At 38.4% G+C, this 20,378-nt stretch overlaps 1 protein-coding gene across 1 annotated transcript; it reads left to right on the top strand.

Moving 5' to 3' along the window:
* The first annotated feature begins 230 nt into the window (after positions 1-230).
* On the top strand, positions 231-18,660 carry MMD (monocyte to macrophage differentiation associated). Its single transcript, XM_035558722.1, has 7 exons — positions 231-500; positions 6,531-6,612; positions 13,024-13,184; positions 14,026-14,100; positions 14,478-14,579; positions 15,392-15,461; positions 16,368-18,660. Exons 1-7 carry the CDS (start codon positions 472-474, stop codon positions 16,566-16,568), a joined length of 720 nt encoding a protein of 239 aa, XP_035414615.1. The 5' UTR covers positions 231-471; the 3' UTR covers positions 16,569-18,660.
* Positions 18,661-20,378: the final 1,718 nt, after the last annotated feature.

Below are 20,378 nucleotides of genomic sequence, written 5' to 3'. Positions count from 1 at the left end.
GAGCCCGCCACTACCCGGCTTCCCTCACGGAAGTGCTCTTCCAGCTTCTGTAGTTTAAAAATCAGGCCTGTTTAAATAGCCAAACCCTCAGATACGTGCTTGTTTGTGTGCTGTGGTGCGGCGGGGGACGCCTCACGCCGCGTCCGCCATGAAGCTGCCCCCATCCTCCCGCCATGGCCCCGCCACCGCCTCAGCGAGGGGCGGGCCGGGCCGGGCGGCCGGGGGCGGGCCGGGGCGGAGGGACGCGGGGACCGGGCGGGCTGAAGGGGAGCCGAGGGGCCGGTTAAAGCGGCCGCCCGCAGCCGCCGATCGCCCGCCCGGCTCCCGCGCCTCGCCGACGGACGGCGCCGCGGCGGCTCGCACGCCAATGAGGGCCCGGACTCCGGCCCTCGCCGCCTCAGGAGCCGCCCGAAGCCTCCCGTCCCGACCCCCTGCTCGCCGCCGCCTGGCCGGGGCGGGCGGCCAGGACCCATGCGGCGGCTCCAGGAGAGGTTTAGGAGGTGAGGGATCCCCCGCCCCGGGCCGGGACCCCCGGCTGCCCCCGCGGTCAGGCTGCCCGGGTGGGGGCAGTCACCGGAGCGTTTCTCGGTATCGCCGGGGCTGAGGGCCGGGGCATCGCTGGCTGTAGCGGGCAAGCACACGCCGCGAGCAGCGCCTCTCCAGCGGGGCGGGAGGGGGACCCGTGTGTCTGTTTTCACTGTTTAATTTTTTTCCCTCTTTAACTGGGTGAAGGGTCGCGCATCCGGCCGTGTGTCACAGACCCGGCTGCCGACCCGGGACGCTCGGGCTCTCTGTGGGGCCGGGCGGCTGTGGGATGCTGCCCGCCTTCCCCTTCACGGAGGGACCCTTAGGGGAACGCGGGTACCCGGGGGGTTTGGGTACCCGAAGCCCAGGAGCAGGGCTGGTAACTTCTGGGAGGCAGGCTGCCGCCAGGTGAGGCCAGGCTCTTGTAGGGCTGCTCTTCCACCGCCTCGCTCAAGAAACCAAAGCTTGGGGGTTAAAAGCAAAATAAAACTGAAAGGGAAGTGAGGGAGGGGGAAATACTAGTGCGATCAGACCTCGTTTCTGCAGCCACCCACACCTAGGGTGATGTGCTAGCCTGTCCCTGCGCCCAGATGTGCTGTACCCGGTGTGACTTCTGCCCGCGCTTCAGTTGAGGTTTTGCCTTTTGTACTTGCCAGGAGGTTGAGGAATCCTTTGGGCAGTCAGTGGGGGTGCACAGATGTGTTTTTTTCCAGGACCTGATGTGTGTATGGTACCACAATTGTTAATGGATTCCTGGATTATAGCTGATTTCATGTAGTCTTTAGTGTCATGCTGTAACATGAATCTTTACACATGCAATTTCACGGATATTTCCAAACAAGTGATCTGCTTCTGTTGATCAGAATTATTTCTGTGACTCAGTTGTTCAGCAGTAGTAAAGATAAATTATCTGGATAGTTGCAAACCATGACTAGATACCTCCTAATCCCAGGAAGGAAGGTACTAAGTCCAGAGGAATATGCCTCTGTTTTGAACAGAATGGACTGAATTCATAAAGAGGCAATATCTACTGATTTGGTCAGAAAGAATCAAGCTGCTTATAAACCTGCTTATTTCTCTTCAAAACCTTACCTACGTGGTTATAAATGAGAATGCGATGCTGATCAATTTTGACCTGCTTGTGGCTTTTGCTTTTCCTCTCAAAAGTAAAGAGCTTAGACAACATAACAAACTGTTTTGGTATCTAAATGTACAGCCCAGCTTAATGTATGCTACTGCTGTTTTTGTGTGTCCCCACCTTGTTGCAATTTCTGGAGATATGCTGTTATTTGTGGCTTATGAGGTCTCACTGGTCTCTCCTGCTGCTGGAAAGCACAAGGCAAAAAAAAATGATATAAAAAGAGACAATGAGCTTTTTAGGCTGCTAAAAGGAAGTATGAGGCCTTTTGACCTGACTAAAGGAAATATACTTCCTGAAAAGAAACCCCCACACCCCCAAAAATCTAGATCTTTGAGACCATTATTGATGTTTGCTGTTTTTAATGATGTTTTGCTTCATGCTTCAAAGAACAATTCATTCAGCAGATGGGAATCAAGAACAAAGCAAGATTTGAAAGGTGTTTTCTCTTCTGCAGTTTTGGGTACAAACTTGCGGTGATAGCAGAGAACATATGCCACACAAGTATGTGCGATAGATTTAGGATTCTTTTTTTTATTATTATTTTTTAAGTTGGGTTTGCAAGCTAAGACAAAGCATTAAGGACCCTCTGACTTTCCTCCTCCTTTCTCTCCCAAATACAGTGATCTCAGAATTAAGAGATCACAGTGAGTCATACAGCATCTGTCCCCTTGGAAATGAACAGGAACTAGAAATCAATGGTCTCTGGGGGGGGAAAAAAAAAAACAGATTAGTCTATATATTTAAAATGCTATTTGTTTGAAGTATTTCAAGATCAAAGTTCAAGTTGTGTAAAGGGAACGAGGGTATGAGTTTCTCCTCCCCTGTTTTAAATGAAGTCGCATGTCTTTCTCACTGTCTTTTCCAATTCTATTGGGAATGTACTTGTTAATGAATGTTGTTTATATGATGCGAAATTATAAAGCTGGAACATTCTTAAAGTTCAAGATCTATTTGACACCAAGCATGGATACTTTAAACTTTTTTGCTACTTAAACTTATAACGGAGTTGAATGCAAAAGCATTATGATCTCATGGCTGGCCCCAAGTACTTATTAGTCTTAGATTCAGAAATTTCAAGTTCTAGTACAAAAAGTCAGAATATATCATGGTTTATCTAAAGTAAATCAGGAAACTTTGGAGATGCTAATATTCTTCATGGCTATCTGTAAGAAACTGAACATAGTACCAAGAGATTACGTAGAATTTGGAGCAGCTGTGTCTGAGCAGTCAGTGGTACTGTCCTGGCTCAATGTGTTTGTCCTCGGGCAGCGAAGCCTGCTGGGCTGAGTTAAGCTGAAAATGCTGCATCCTGATGCTCAAACTAATTTTTCAGACTCTGTAGTTATATCCATATTGTCTTCTGATGTTGAAGGAGTTAGTATTTTATGCTAAAGACTTTAGGTTGTCAATATCTTAAATGGAGACATATATGTCCTTTCTTGTGAGATACTCTGGTATATCTCCTGATGAATGACTGCAATTTCACTAGGGCTGCTGTTAAAGAATATGTTAGATTGTTTGAGAATCAAAAGCATTCACTTAGAGATGTTTCCTATAAATTGGAGTGCAGTTTCTCAGACTGTCCTGCGTTTGGTAATAACCTTACTCGCTGTGTTATGGAGAGCCTTTGTTTAGGAGTAAATAACATTTAAGTGCTGTCATTACACACCTTCCTAACAGAGGAAGTTTGATTCCTCACAACTATCCTTTTTTCAGAAGAGGCAAACTTGACCTGTAAATAGTAAGCAAAACAATGTCCTTGTATTGCACTATTCACATTGCAGAAAACAAAAGCAGCTGTTGCCCGTGGTGTGGTTTGTTTTCTTCATTTGCCTTGAAGAAGGAATGGAGCAGTTTTTGCCTCCACACTGTGAATAAGTCTACAACCAAATTCTTCTGCCTTCGTGTTGCAATGCCCTATGTGTACCTAACTAGAGGAGTAAATGACTGACTTCTTAAACTGAATGTGTCAAAATGATTTGTCCTGCTTTTGATGAGCTCTTCAACGTACTAACAGAAAGGAGCTATCTTCAAATGTCAGGTCTGTTTCTCAAAGCATTGAACATGAACAGTCAATTGGAAATGAAGCAAACTCAAGGGTGGCACTGGCTGCATTTGATTATTCCCCTGTTCGACCACTTTTTGAATGATCTTCCCTCAGAAGTTGTAACGTTTATAAATAGTCTTATAAAAAGGCACAGGGAGATAACTGAAGTTTTGCTTTACTGAAAATGCTGTCCATGAGCAGTGACCCGACCGAATATGCCACAGCATTTGCTGTCTGGGTCTTGCAGTCTATGGCAGTTGACACCTTTCAGAAAGGAGAAGTGCAAGTATGTCAAATGTAAAGCGGTTAGGTGCTGGGCTGTTTGGAGAGCCTGTTTGTTAAAGTACAGGTAAAGTCTAACTCTTGGCTCCTGTCAAAACATGCTGGTGGTGGTGGTGGTATAAACAAGTAAGTGAAGAGATGGATTAAGTATTCTTAATGGTATTACTCTGCCAGAACTCTGGAAGAAAAGCAAATTGTTTTAAATTAAATGAATAGAAATGAAATATTTTTTAATGTAAAAAGGATGTTTGAAATGCTTTGAAAGTAAAGGTGCATGTGTGAAATTTGCCTGGAAAAGCAGGCAAGCATCAGATTTCAGACAAAGTTACCATGTAGATAAATGAATATTTGCATCATTCTTGTGTTGGCACCAAGAGTGGGAAAACGCCCTTTGCGTAGATAATAGAGAAAGGTTAGCTTTGTTAATATCTTTATGTTCTAATCCTCTAATGGGTAATGGAAGATCCCATTAGCAGGCTACCTTCAATTATTTATAGCTTATTAGATGATAATATACAGAAGTTTTGAACAATAGAAGTTGTGACACTGAGGATAAGCTTATTCCTTTGTGTTCTTCAGGTTTTTGTAGCCTCTCTCTTCTTGTAAGACCTCCAAGGTACCGCCATGGCCTCTGGAGAAACTTAATAATATTCTAGACGTAATCAGTGGAAGGTTTTCTGTGACTTTGAGTCTATGGAGTTGAGCAAGGGCAGTCTAATCCTGGTCACTCAACTGAGCCAACAGATGCTTTTATTTTTAAATGTTTTCCAAACTTGGAAGCAGAACTGAGTGAACTGAATGTTCCATCTTTAGATGATGTTGAGATGGTCTTCAGCAGCTGTTGAAGATCTGTATGCGCAGGGCAACAATATTGTTTTCCAAATGTTCCGCAAGCCTGTGCATATGACTACAATTTCATTATCCTCTTAGAGAAGAGTGTTATTTTTCACTGGCAAAAAAATTGCCATTTCTATACGTTAACTTCCTTGGAACTATTCATTTGTAACAACATTTTATACTCAGCTTCTGTGACTAAAATACACATTTTTTAATCCTTTACGTTCGTAACATTTGAAACTTTTTTTTTTTTTGAAATTGCCATAATTTGGACATGATGATACTGTGTTACTTTATCAAGGCTGTTTAAGTCTTAGCAAATTTTCATATATCAGTTTAGGAAAAAAAAATGGTTTTATTAAATGATTTGTAAACCAAGTATCTTATCCCAGAAATCAGGAACTGCATGCTCATATGACAAGATTCTGGTTGAGTGGGGATTTTTTGGTATGTGTTTTTTTTTCTTTCCCCCTTTTTTCTCACTGTTTTGAAATTAGTCAATATTTTATAGACGTCCCAAAAATAGGATTGTTTCTCACTTAAACCAGGAGGGACGTGAGGCAGGACCAAAGTTTTTCTAACAAGCCCTGTATATAAATCTTGCTAATAAAGCTGTTCTCAGTTCTGAACATAGACACGTTCTGTATTTGTTGTGACACTGTTCCTGCCTTGTTGGATACCTGACTAATTGCCAATACCTAGTTTTATAATAGTCCGCCATAACCTGGAATATACAAAGACAATTTATTAGTGAAAGCAGCTCTTTTGTATGACAGTAGACTGCGCTAGGCTAACACACATGGTACTGTTGTTGCAGTAGCTTCTAACTTTGGTTGCATATGGATGTGTGCTGGTTTTCCAAGGTTTTTATACACCCGCTTTATTTTTGTAGTTTTACAGAAACAACTCAAATGTTGAGCTCCTTGGAATAGTTAAATGCAACATTTGTTTTGGCTAGCTCTTCCACAACTTTCTCAAGTTTCATCATACTTGGTTTGACTTGCATAGGCTTTGTTTGGTGAGATTGTTTGTTAGGTAATGTTTGAAAATTCTTAGAGAAAAAGATGGAATGTCATGGAAATCCTCTTGAAATGATTCCTCTTTTGAGTTAACGATTAGCATATCCTTTCTTCTCTGTGTGACTTCTTTTAGTTACAGACAGAAGATAACACTAACCACAAAGAAAAAACTGAGCCATCTGACACTCCAACAGCAAATGTTGCTTGCTATGGGAGTAGGAAAGACAAAGTTCAAGTTGGCTTATTCTGAAGTGTTATAGAACTGGAATATTGCTGGAGTTCCAAGAATTTCTTTCAAGAAGAGTAACCCTTGGCAGCTATCATGAAGGCCATAATTCAAGAAAAAATTGAGTATTATGTATTTAAAACAGGAGACAATTCTTTATTTGACCAAGCAAGTGGAAAAGAGGAGGGGTATGACTTCTGTATGCAACCTCTATTAAATGAGAAAAGCCTTGGTTAAAGATAAACACATTTCTGTGACTGTCTGTGTACTGAATGGTCAACTGATCTTTCTGGTAAGAGAACATATTTGAGAAAAACTTGAATTTTGTAACAGTTACCTTAAACGTGTCTGTACACGTATTTTTAATGTTACTGGGTTGGAGGTATTCCTTCATGATGCTCCAAAGAGATGGTTTATTAACTTTCCTAACAACACTCCTTAATTATTCAACAGGTTCATGAACCACCCAGCTCCAGCGAACAGCCGCTACAAACCCACTTGCTATGAACATGCTGCTAACTGTTACACACATGCAGTAAGTACTTTTTTTGAACTGTGTTTCAGTAATTTTTTTTATGTGGCTAAATACTTAACTTTGCCCAAGCATATATTTATAACTATTCTGCTTTTTTTTTGTGTAAGCTTCAGCTGTAACAGCCCATTAAATGTAACACTAACTAGATGGCTGGTAATCACTAGTCCTTGTTCTGAATCTCCAGAAGTTCCAAATGCTTTTCAAGATTCCCTTTTACCAAAGTTAATTTCATGTTTTTAGGTGGTTTTACCTTGTGCCAGTGAAAGGATGACTGCAAATAAATAAATATACTAGTAAATCTTGCAACTCAGATTTCCTGGTGCTGTGCTCATGTAGTAATATGGGAATTCTATATTGGAAGTATCAGAGATTTATTCAGGTTAGAATGCAAAAGATTCATTAAAAAAAAGAAACAAACACATAATAATGTGGATAATAATAGCCAGAAGAGCTAAAATGGCTTAGTTTTGATACTTAATATCTGTAAACTGATTCTTTGATTCTCTTCAATTCCCTGTTTTGAAAGGGACAATAGCAATGCCGATCATAAACGCTAGATAGCCCTCTTAAAAATCCTAGTCTGTCCTTATTTTTGTAATGTAAAGACCCATACTAAATTTGAATATGTGATATGTATACAAAATAATGAAAGCAGTCCCACTTTTTTTTGTAGTTGGAAAGGAGTCCTAAACTTTTTTTTTTTTTTTTTTTTTAACTTAGCATTTGCCCTTTTATTAAGGCAGCCAGTGCTTCTCATTGATCTCTTGTTTTACTCCAAACATTTGAAGTATGTTTGACTTTGGCTACATTCTTATACCTCCAATGTGTCTGAGTGAGCCACAGATAGAAATGCTCATGGTGTGGTGCATGGGACTCTCCAGTCCTTTAAGAACAGAGCTCTTCCTAGATCCTTCATGTGTATTTTATAAATAACGAACATGCAGCTCTGTGTTACTCGTAGAAATGGAATCTTCTTGGTTTACATATAGAAAAGCTGACTGAAGCTTGTGTGTGTTTAAGCCAAGGGTCTGTTGTACAACATTATGTAAGTATGTGCTTATTTGTCTAGAGAAATGAAGCAACATTCTGTTAGTTTGCACAAGCATGTAGTTTATCTCCTAATCCTTGTACAAATCCTGGCCAAAAAGTTGGCTCTCAAGATATCTGGCAGAAGTTGCTGTACTCCTTAGCAGTTCTAAGCTTCATCCAGTTGAACAACAGGCATGTCATATTCCTGCCTGTTACCTTGGCTGTAACCTGCTGCTGTTATATCAGTGTTTTGTGGTATAATGCTGTTTATGGTGAATTTGTCTAATTCTGAACAGTCATGCTACATGCTAAAATCTACCGTGATCTGCTCACAACTTGGGCATATGTTAACATATGCTTTGGAAGAAAATATAGTATAAAGTATAGTACAATAGAGGGATTACTCCTTAAATAAAATTGTATGCAATAAATATCTTTTAATCAAAATTTAAAGCCTTGAGATAGATATCTCTTCTGGGAAAACACAGTGGATTATACGGAAAAAGCTGGGGAGATGCTTTTTTTCCTCTTCCATGTTACAGCCTGTTTTACTAAATGTTAGAAGATCAAGTAGTTGAGTAGTAGCTGCTAGATAAGTTTTCAGTTAGGGCAGTGACATAATATATACAAAATAGCTTATGGTTAATAGCAATGATTCTCCATTTTCCTCCTATTTCTTTTTACTTGCAATTCAGAAAATAGTCAACTTGTATTTTATGAGCATAACTGTAGTCCTCAGGTAGGTATCTCTTCTGGTTTTGGTTTAAAAATATATGGTGGTCAGTTTAAGCACCTGCTTCAAAAACGTCAATTAATAAATGGGGATACAGAATCCCATACATTGCTTTTTGATTCAAAATTTAAAAGATAACTTTGTAGCATAGTAAGGTGGCTTCAAATTTCTAACTAGAAAGGCTGTTTAAAATGTCTTTAACCTTAAACAAAGCACTGACTTGTCTTTAGTCACTAGGAGACAGGAAGGGCAGCTAAGCAGTTGAATGTAGAGACAGAAAAACTGCTCTCTGTTTAGAAGAACAGGAAGGAAACTGAGAAGCAGGAGTAATAAGCATTTGAATTGTAAGGTAAGCTAAATAAAAGCATTGGGCAAGTTGCTATTTCATCTTGAAACTTTTTAGTGCTTGTATGGTTTATCAGACAAAAGACATGTTCTGATGTATAAAAACTTCAAAATTTAGCCACAATTTGTGTTATACTGCTCTAAAAGCTGCTTCCAACTGCCTTGAAAGGAGGAACTATTCTTAAAATAAGTTCTAGTTTTGGTTTGTGAAGTGCATGGAAAAAGAGTAAATATTTCAAAAATGAGGCTTGGAGCATTTTCCAGGCCATTGGAGCACAGAAAGAGGAATCTTCAAAATTTCAGAAGTGCTCTTATGATGAAAATGTCTCAGTTCTACCTGACTGATAGTAGCAGTTTCTCTGTCCTCTGTATAGTGCAAAACCCAAGTCACCAGTAGACTTCTCATTCCATGACGCTTGTCTCCTTATTCGTGAAGAGAAAATTCATGAGTAGAGAGACACTACATGGCTTCAGGGCTGCGATTGTGGAGCAGGAAGCTTGAGATGGACAGTCTTTCATAGTTCTAAGTGTCACGTGGCTTTTTTGGCTGCTTTGTTGGTCTTTGTCTTCCTTTTCACAGAGGAACTGTAGGGGCTATCTTTATGCTATAAGCACTTCCCTCTCAATAAAGGGCACGTGAGAGTATGTATATGCTCTCCCATGGTAATACATGCTTTGCCACAGTGGCTTGTGCATCAAAGTTTGTGTTGTTGACTGTATGAGCTGCATAGCCTCATGTCCAAAGGAAATAATTTAAGTTGGCATGAATGTTCCAGACAAAAGCAATTTTTAACAGTTTTTTTTAAACCTCTCTGTGGGAGAGATTGCCCACAGAGATATGGAAGAAATACAGATAAAATACTGACCAAAGTACCAGTTTTCTCAGCAATCCCAAAAAGATGGGAGATACCTATAAACTGATACCTAGAGAGTGTAATTTCACTGAAGTATGACTGCTCAGGTCTACAGCTTACTGTTTCTGGATCTTTCTTTGTGCCTTAGTTTTTTACAGTGGCTGTTATTTGTGACAGCAGTGGTTGTGGTAGTCAGTTTCTGCAAAATATATCATGGGGGGATTGCACCTAAGCTGCCTCTTAAAGATTCCATCCTGTAGCTGTAAATAAATATATTTTAATCCTTCGTCGTCTTTTTGTATTGTTGTTGTAACTTCAGGCTCATTTTGTTCTGGCATTTCCCCAGAAAACTTAGTGAAACTTGCCTTTCTCTCATTCTGTAAATCCTTCTGCCAGTCCCATTTCTGCTTCAGCAAGTATTAGTGAAGGCAATGGAGTCAGTAAATTGGAGCATCATCGGTCTTGTTTTGTTCACAGTACATTAAGTTGGTGGGTGACAATTTTCATTTGGAAGAATTGTACTTCATGATGAAATAAGCAAAATTTCTTTAACTTCTAGCTAATTTTATTATTAGGAATGTTGGCAACTTAGATATGCTATGTCATTCCTGTAAAGTGACACAGCACAATCACATTCATTCTATCAATTCTGGTTATTTGCCGAAGTTTCTGGTAAATACCACTCCTTTTAAAGGACTGATTGCTTCTCTATTCTGAAGAATACTGTTTTTGTGCTAGTAACTTTTTGAAATGAAGATGTCTTGTTTAGCTGACTAGTGGTTTTTTTGTTTTTGTTTTTGTGAGACAGAAATTAGGTTTAATAAAGTCCATTGTATCACATGTTATGTGGTATGGTGTTAGAACCTAAAGAACTTCTATCCAGTTGTCTCGAACAGCAGAGTATCATTTCTGGATTTTGTTTTTAATCTAGCTATTTTTGGTCAGAAAAAAAGCAATAGAACATCTCTTGTTTAGTCTAACTGTTCCCATGATGCATATTGGGCACAGAGGCAAAGTGTTTCCAAATAGAATACTTAGGGAGAAAAATAAAACACAATAAATCCTTCTCATGTGAGTATGGTATTGTTCCCTGTGAGAAATAGAATCATTCGTTAGAGACCTGACAAGGCAGAAAAGAGATGAATTCAGCCCTTCATCCACGTACTCATTTCTGGCTGTATTCTTTTCTCTGAAGGTGCAAAGAGAGAGGATCAGAAAATTGCTTGTTTTTTATCCTGAAACTTTATATACAATAGTTTTTTGGAAAAAGCGATTGGCAGCAACCTATGTGTTGGTCCATTTGAGCATTATGCATTATAGCTTATCTTGTGAAACATTTATTTTAGTAGACTGGTAAGAAGCTGGGATACCTCCATAAGAAAGGCAAGATGTTCTGTAATATCTAAGTCTAGTTTCCTCTGAGGCCTTCTTTCCTATGAGAAGGTCTCAATTGGAGCTCCGGGTGGAATCTCTGAGCAGCTCATGCCTAGGCCTGTAACAGAGATTTAGTAGGGATTTGTCATGCTTGTGACACTTGTGGATACAGAATATCTCTGAAACTTTTCAGTTCACTGTCAAGTTTAGTCAAATTGAAATTTGTATCAGAAATTGGGAAGCAAGCTGACAAATGTAGATGCAGCATGATCCTGCAGCTTAAAGAAGCCCAGCTAAAAAAAAAAAACAACTTCTGGAGCTTAGCATTTTCCTGTCTCCTGCAAATATGAAATGAAACAACTGTCACATCTAATCAGTTCCCTGCTGTCTCAAGGGCTTCAGCCACACTTTAAACTGTATGCCATATGTGGAAATCAGGAGTGACTAATCTCCAGAGGAGTGAAACACTTCTTAACCTTACTTGAATTTGAGGGCTCTCCAGGATACATACATGGAAATCTGTGGTTTGTGATAAACGAGAAGCCAGACTGGAAGACTATTTTTGGCCTTAAAGTGCGTGAGGTCAACTTCCATAGTCTCATTGCAAAACTCAAAGTATTTTCACCTCTGGTCCAAATGCTGTAGACACAAGAATGCCATACTTCTCATTTGTATGGCTCTACAGCTTTTGGTTTGAATGTACCAAGCTTTGCAGAAAGGAAGAAGCTATAATAGTAATGAAGTGACAGGTGAGGTACTTCAAAATCCAGAAGTAAAAGAATTGTTTTGTCTTTTTTTAACCCTTTCTCTGGATTAACCAGCTGCTTTACAGATTCATTCAGTATGCTGTGCATCTTTTGAACTGTAGCTGTGATGAGAGCCTCAATTTCTTGTCTGCATGTAGATACAGGACAAAGATAGTTCTGGTCTAGCCTGCACTTTGTGTTCTAAGCTATCAAACCTGTAGCGCAGAGCAGAATTGCCAGATTTGTTTAAACATTAGTGGTTCCTAGCTTTGTTTAGTATGTGAGACTTAGGTTAACCTATAAAGTATTTAACCTATGAAGTTGTTCCAATTCCAGTGACTTAATTCATGTTTAAGATATACAGTAGGGTCTGAAAAGGAACTTCTACAGAGTTTTTAACCTAAAGGCTGACAAAGATACTCTTTCATAGTAGAAGGAGACAGGTAGAAAAGAGCCTGCTGTCTCAGACATTTCTCTAAATACTTAACTTGACATGTTCTTTTTTTCTTTTTTTCCCCCTGAATGAGACAAAGATAGATAAGATAATTTATCCTGGAGAGGAGAATGATTCTATGAAACCTGCAGCCCACCTCTTAGATACTTCATGTGAGCATGCTAATTCCATCATGATGTTATAGCAGTGGTCACTTTGGAAAATCTGAATTAAAGCTGCTTGAGAGGGAGATGGTAAGGAAAACAGTCAGGGATACACTGCAGTATAAGAACTTCATATTTGTGCATTAAGAATCTTCATAAAAGTCTGCAGGTAACTTATATCATATCTAAAACCCAGGCTCTGCAAAGCCTTTGATTAATTATGTTACCTTCTATTTAACTGCACACTTTGAAATACTTTATTTTTTCATTTGAGATTTAAGTTTCTTTTGGTCTGTCCTGTGCTTAGCCTCTGTGCACAAGTGGTGGTTTAGATCTCAGCCTGGAGTTAGATGAAAACCTTTATAGAAATACAAAGCAGAATGGGGAGGAAAAAAAAAAACACAACTAGTCAGACTTTGTAAATCCTTTTGTCTGATTTTGTATCATGGCTAGAGGAGCTAGTAGCTTATCCTAGTTCCATGTGAGGAGAAACTTATCACAGGCAGGTATAACCTAGCTGTCTGAGACACTGCTGAAGTCTAGACCCTTGCGTGTCAACTTGCAACTAAATGAAAAGTTTCTGCTAGTTGGGAGGCTGCCATCAAATGTCATACATGTAATACTGCAGCATGTTTTAAAACCATCCACCTTGCTGTTACAGTACTGTGGGTAGTAGCTACGTTGGTAGCAAGTACAGTCTTAACAATTGTTTGTATTTTGTTTTGGTTTTTAGTTCCTTATTGTTCCTGCAATTGTGGGTAGTGCCCTTCTCCACCGGCTTTCTGATGATCGATGGGAAAAGATAACAGCATGGATGTATGGCATGGGGCTCTGTGCGCTCTTCATTGTCTCCACGGTATTTCATATAGTTTCTTGGAAAAAGAGTCACTTAAGGTATCATTATAGCTTTTGTATGTGATGTTTTATTTATTTTCATGTTCTGTGATGTTTTAACACTGTATTTCTAAAGTAGTCAAAAAGTAATGATTTTACAGAAGGTTGGGGTAGTGCCTTGTAATGAATCACTTTAAAACAAACAAACAAAAAAAAAACAGCAAAACAAAATGAACCAAACCCTTGATTCTGTTGGAAGAAATAATGAGCCAAGTTCATGTACAAACAAGCTTACAATGTTTGGTGCCTTTTGAGAAGGTTTTTTTTGTTCTTCCAACGCAACTGATAACCTAATGTGTCTTAATCTAGCAATTGCATTGAAAGAACATAATACAAGTGCATGATGGATATAAGCCCACTTTAGAAATGGGGACAGCATGGGACTATGGCATGCTCAAATACTTTAACACAGAATTTGCCAAGAGAAATGAAATGTGATACACGGCTAACAGCCTTGGGAGCAAGGGTGCAACAGGAAAACTAAGGTGTGATTTTCTTTGTATTTTTTGTTACCCCTATATAATTCTGGGCCATAAATAGCATTTAACTAGTAGTAACAGGATAAGTTTCTGGATTAGGGAGGGTTGATGTGACAGCATTCTGCCTCCTTGACAGTGAGCAGAATGTACGATGCAAGGGATGGAAGAGTGCTCATCTCCTACATGTCTTGCTTATGACATTGTGAAGTAGAAGAAAGGTTGACAGTCCTTCAAGTGGTTTTAAGAGGTTAAGGAGATAATGGCATTTCCCCTAAAGTAATTCCAAAATGTGTCAGGAAAATGTGATGATACAAAAATCTTTCGAGTATCTTACTTGATGAACTTGTTCTTTCTCCTACTAGGACAATGGAGCATTGCTTTCACATGTGTGACAGAATGATGATCTACGTCTTCATTGCAGCATCATATGCGCCGTGGTAAGCACAGCTTCAGAATTAAAGCTTTTTCCAATGTAAACAGGCTATCATTGTGACATTTCACATTCTATAGGTGTCTTCATATAAGCAATTGACTACATTCTGCATTGTGCAATGGAACGTAATAATCCCCTGGGATTTGCAAAACAGGAAGTAGTATTTGAAAGCACTAGAAAGCTGTTTGTTTATGTATATTCCACGTTGTGCTGTCGTTACATCAATATAAACATACCTTCTGCCTCTGTATGTCCAAATATTTTCTCCCTCATTGTGCCTACGTTGTAGCTCTGAATATTTATTTTTACCAAGCCTCCTACTCTTGTATCAGTATGCTTCATTCATTCATTAATTTTGTCTGTTAATCTCTGTACTTCCAGGCTAAATCTACGTGAGCTTGGACCTCTAGCATCTCACATGCGTTGGTTTATCTGGCTGATGGCTGCTGGAGGAACCATTTATGTATTTCTCTACCATGAAAAGTAAGAATTATTATTTGCATTCAACTTTAAACTTTGTGGTTTTCTTGCTTTCTGAATGTTCCTTAAAGTACCTGGCCTTTCATAGATGGAAATAAGACCTTTGAGATGGTGGAAATAAGTGATGAGTGATGCAAAATTCTATCTTGTCAAATGTTAAGTGTATTCATTCTGTCATAACCTGTCTTTAGGGTATATTGTTGTCTCCTCTTAAAGTGGTGGGAGGGAAGTATCCAATTTTAAAACTTCTTAACTTTACTGCAAGAAAACAGGAATGAGTGGGTAATGTCACCTCATTTTTTTTTTTTAACTTTTTTTATGCCACTAATTTATGTAGTAATATGTATAGATTATACTGCATATATATTGAGATTTACTAACTCCTGCTACCTTCTAATAGTAGTAGTAGTGTTTCTAATTTGAAATATGCATCCTTGAGTTCGGCAAGTTCTAGAGCCTGCTCTTACGTACTTTCAGTGGGCAAGACAGACTGTTCTTTGTTTTGGCAATGAGCTGTTGAGCTTCTCAAATAAGAGAATATAAGTTGTCTGAATATTTTATTCTCATTAGTATTTAATGCAAATGAATGCATCTAGGCAGTATTCAGTGAAGAAGGTATTGTCTGCAACTGTAGCATGCACAGAGATAAATAACAGCTTTATTGTTGTAATAAAACATATCTGTGTGAAAAGCTTTTTGAGAAGTTGAATGGACTCATGCTAACATAAAATCTTAGATATATCTTCTTTACTGTTGAAGGAGATGTTTGTATTTTATGTACTCCACCTTAAATGGTTCATTTTGCTCTGTTTTAGGTATAAGATCGTTGAACTCTTTTTCTACTTAGCGATGGGATTTTCTCCTGCTCTGGTAGTGACCTCCATGGTAAGGAATGTGATTGTTGACATTACAAATATACAAACTTTCCTTTTATAACTGATTTAAGAACTGGTGTAGCTCTGTTTCTTCTGAAAAGATCTTAATTTTAGTCCACCATAATTATAGACTTTCCCTGCAGGAGAACCAAATATAGTCAGCTATATTTTTGGATTTATAGCTTGCATTCAGTGAAATGTTACCTTCTTTTGTTGAACCTGGGCCATGGAGTCTAGATAAAAAGAGCTTGGGTTCCAAACTTCATGAAGATCCCCACCTCTGAAAGGATGTTGAATGTAATAAGTAATTTACCTTGATTTTAGTAAAAATGATGAAGATACAAAATATATTAACCTGTCATGGAATGCTTCTAGATTTTACTGTTCATGAATGTATCTGATGCCTGCTCAAGACTTAGAAGTTGGGAGAGAAGCTTTCTTTAGGACAGTAGAATGAAATTCTGATAACAAATTGTCCTTTTTTCTTGGTATGTTGAAGAGCTTTGGGTAAAATCTAATTGATTCTGTGGTCTGGGTCAAGATGGGGGAAGTAGATTGACTCTTGCCCCTTTAAAAATGATGACTTATGTGGAACAAAGCTAGCTTTTTGCCTCTTACTAGAGGCTTTTCGTTTCAGTGAAGCAGGGCGAAATTGAGTGGATGAGAAGTAGCTGAACTCTATCAGACTAATGCATTGTATTTGAGAAACATGATTTCTCAGCAAATGGCGTTTTCATGCTTGTCTGCTCTGCTAACAAAACAAGCCTGATGCAAAATATCAGACTTGTCTTAACTTTTGATTTATCCCACTATTAGTTCTATTGTACTATCGAAACATATTGTATAAAGTATTTCACAAGGTGTAATTAAATGTTAGTATACTGGTTTTCTAATTTGTCTGTCTGTTAATTGTCAGAGCAACACCGATGGACTTCAGGAGGTTGCCTGGGGAGGCTTGATATATTGTCTTGGTGTGGTGTTCTTCAAGAGCGATGGAGTCATTCCTTTTGCCCATGCCATCTGGCACGTATTTGTGGCCACAGCAGCTGCTGTTCATTACTATGCCATTTGGAAGTACCTTTACAGAAGTCCTGCAGACATCATTCGTCACTTATGATATATACATATATATCAGAGTGGGGGGAGTAATCTGCACTTGGCCTCTGTAACAGTATTATTTGACTTAAGCAATTCGGGGAAATCGGAAAATTGCACAGAAAAACTGCACTGACGTTGGTAGTTCTCTGAACACAATTACTGTGAACTGATGTTGTGTGTGTCCTGGAATTGTCCGTCGTATGGCAAGTGCTGTAAATAACGAAGATACTGTACTGCAGTACTAAGAGTCCATTCCATGTTAGTAGAACTGGCTACCTGATGTTTACAAATAAATTTTGTATTCTAGTTTAACTTTACAATTTTTAACTACATGAATTTTTCTAAATTAGTGATTCAAGTGAAGTCAGTGCAATAGCAAAAATGTAACTTCTGATTTGAACTTGGTTTCTGTCACCTTTCCACTAGTCATTTATTAAACATGAATCACAGATGAATGATCTTTTACCACCCATTATCTTGATATAATATGACTTTTATAGAAACTTTTTGTGTTTTTTGTAAACTTTAAAAGTACATTTACTGAACTGAAAACACACAACTGTCATCTATGCAGTTATTCATGTTGCAAAATCTCTTGCAAGAAATGGTTACATTCCACATACTGTACTGACAAGCAAATGTACCTCTTCCAAGGGTTGTATTATAGGTGTAATTATAGTAACCACTTTTACAAACTGAAATATAAATGCTCATTTGCTGAGTTTGAACGTGGTAATATTCTGCTCATCTATAGTACCACTTAAATAGCACCTTAATTTGGCTCTATCTGTGATGGAAATGAAGTGCTTTAAAGAAGTAATTAACACAAGTTTCTTCTCAAGATTCCCAGTTCAACTCTGTGCTGCCCAGTAAAGCAGCAGTTTGGATGAAAGCTGACATCAGACCTTGGCAGTATTAAGGAAGGTGCCCAGCTAATATCGCTCTATCCAAAACGGTTAGTAACTTTTCCAAAATATGTATACGTATATTGGTGCTGTAATATTAAGGCTTGGATTTTTCAAGGGGATTTAAATTGGCCAGCAGAACCACTTCCCACCAACTTTGATTGGGGTGATTGATTGACATTCTGTTGGGAAATCCTCATTAGAACAGCAGGTAGAGAGCAACTGCTGACCACTTTGAATTCATGGCTATTGGTTCTTCACAAGTACAGCCTTTTAGGGAGGAAAGAGTGAAGAACTTGATTCAGTGGCACTTGTCGTTCTAGGACTTAACACAGAGTAAAACTGGTCTTCAGTTGTGTTGCTGTCTTTCCATAGAGGAAAACAAAATGTGGTAGTAAGTCATGACTGTAGAACATGTGCATTAAATGACCAGTTGTAAAAGAGTCATTGTAATACTGTTTATCCAATAATTGTAATCTGTCCCACTATATAATGAATGTCTTATATTAAGATTGACTTTATCCTTTTTCTAATTTACTGTTTTTCATGTCAGTATTCAAAAACAAGCAAAACTTGTTGCCTTTTTCAGATTTTGTTCTGAATATTGCCTATCTTCAAATGATAAGTAGCAAGATAGGGATGTTTTTCAAGGTACCGTTTAATATTGCACCTAGATTTGTCAATGGGTTGCATATTTTAGATTATATACATTTGTAAATGGAACTTAACAAGAGGGACAAACTTTAGATTTAAGGCATTGAAGAAGAGTTGCTGTACAGTGTTAGCAGATAATTGGAGAAACAGCACCACTACAGCAGAGTAATTAACTGCCCCAAAAGAGTACAAATGGGACAACTGGGCAGGTAATTCCAAGTACAAGTCTCACACATCTGGATGCCTCAGTTTTTTAACATTGTGTATTTTAGTATTTTCCACTTTTTGTGATTTCATATATTTTGTTTAAATGCAGTACTGTTAAAACCACTAAAACACATGTAAAGGTTTTCTGTAGTCAAAAGTGAAACTATTGCTTGAAAATGTTTGTTTTAATTTTAAGTTAATTTTTCATGGCATTGCTTTTTGGAGTGTTTGAAATGGTTTTTAAAAAATTTCAATTCGCCAAAAATATTTTTGAATTACTGTATTCTAGTCAATATGATATTGAATGTACTAGACTAACAATAAACATTTTGTGCAATTTGGAAACCCTTGTATTCCTGTATTAATATATCTTCCCTCTCCAATACTCAGGCAGGGAAGTAGGGGACTAACACTGCTGTTCCTGATGCAGGAGGTATGAACATAACCATCATGTTTGCACGGTTAACTCTATAAAAATATAGGAAGGATTACAATTCAAATGATTCCATTTGTGCTGTGGGTGTAGAAGACGACTTAATTTATGTGTAAATTTTGGTCAATGTTGGGACCTTGCTACTTTTGCCATTTTAGATCAGCTTTCTCATTTGTACTGGTTTTGTTCAAAGATACAACACTAAAATACATAATTTTCATCTTATCCTTGTAGGTGTATTATTGCATAAATTATAGACAAGCTGAAAGAAAAATGCATTTGTCTGCAAAACAAATATTATGTCAATTAGCCTTTTGTGTTCCATTCCCCACCCCCCTCTGCCAGCTAATTGAGCTCTCCAGGCTGATTCCTCCCAGGAGTAACAATAGCACTTTTTCTGGTAATGCTTTCTGCAGTAACAGAGATGTGATTTCTTTATCTTCTGGAAGCAAATTTTTTAAAAGCATTTGCTCCTCTAGTTTTTATGTCTCTAGGTTTTAGAATTGCAACAAGTACACTGAGTCTAAATGAAGCAGTGATAACAAGCTTTTTAGTTTTGCAAATGGGTCTTTCCAGAGATACCCAGGGTGCAACAGGTACTTTGGGTACTAGGGAGCTCTGCACCTTCGTGGTAAAATGTGTCTACTGATGAATGGCACCCTCAGCCTCGATCATGGACAGGAAAAATAATCCAGCACACTGTCATGAGAAGCTGCTGACCTCTTTCAATCATTGCTATTTGATATGTTTGCAGTAGCTGTCCCTCCCTCCTGAGTCTTCGTTAAGCCAAAAGCTTTACACTCTTTGCTGGAAATACAGTCTGCTGCTCTTATTTTCCTATGATCTCAAAGTAAATTAATCGTGAGTTACCTGAAGAGATTCACTGAAGAACTTATGCTAGAGTGCGATTTGTTTGTTTTTTGTATTTCAATGATTTTTTCAAGTATTTTTTTCTCTATTAAGAAAAGCAGTCATAAAAAAGACTTCTTTTTCAGTTCTGTCTTCCCCACATCCTTCCTAATTATTTTTGATTATCATAAGAAATTGTATTACTGTCTCCAAGTTCTAGGAAGGTAGTAAAGTCTGTTCAAAGGAGTCTCGAGTGTCTAAAAATAACTCTTGCAGCCTTTGCTGTATCTATTGGACTGAAAGCTTTTTTATCAGTTTCTCCAAATTTTTAAAGATACCTAAATTCTAGATATTCAGAATGGCCCAATATTAGCAGATACAAGATGGTTATATTTAATGTTTTTTTTACATGTTTTTTTCTATTTCTTTAAATTTTTTTCTAGTTTGAAATGCCAAGCCTGTGTCTCCTAGGCAGCACTCTTGTTACATATCCCAGCATTGCCACAGTATCAGTAGTACGCTGAATGGAATAACACACTTACAGGGCTCAGGGCTGTCACTGTGGTAGACCTGTATAGTTTACTGCATGATTTTCAGAGCTCGTATCTGAGCTCTTACACGCTGATCTTGGAGTTGGTAAATCACATGGGTGTAATAGCACTTTTAGCGTTGCTTCTTATTGAAACGTGTGCGGAATGAGCCATTTAAACAGAAGATACTAAGCTTTTCATAAATGTTTTTCTCTTAATCCTTTTGTTTGACTTCCTCACACTCAGGACCC

Source organism: Cygnus atratus, chromosome 18 (assembly GCF_013377495.2).
Source record: "Cygnus atratus isolate AKBS03 ecotype Queensland, Australia chromosome 18, CAtr_DNAZoo_HiC_assembly, whole genome shotgun sequence".
Classification (NCBI taxonomy): Eukaryota; Metazoa; Chordata; class Aves; order Anseriformes; family Anatidae; genus Cygnus; species Cygnus atratus.
The sequence above is the reverse complement of the archived record's forward strand: the minus strand, read 5'-3'. Positions and strand labels throughout refer to the sequence as shown.

Excerpts from the sequence above, each read along its gene's own strand:
- MMD (XM_035558722.1), top strand. The coding sequence starts at position 472 with ATGCGGCGGCTCCAGGAGAGGTTTAGGAG. Across the intron at positions 501-6,530 it reads CTCCAGGAGAGGTTTAGGAG|GTTCATGAACCACCCAGCTC; the intron begins GTGAGGGATCCC and ends ATTATTCAACAG. Across the intron at positions 13,185-14,025 it reads TGGAAAAAGAGTCACTTAAG|GACAATGGAGCATTGCTTTC; the intron begins GTATCATTATAG and ends TTCTCCTACTAG.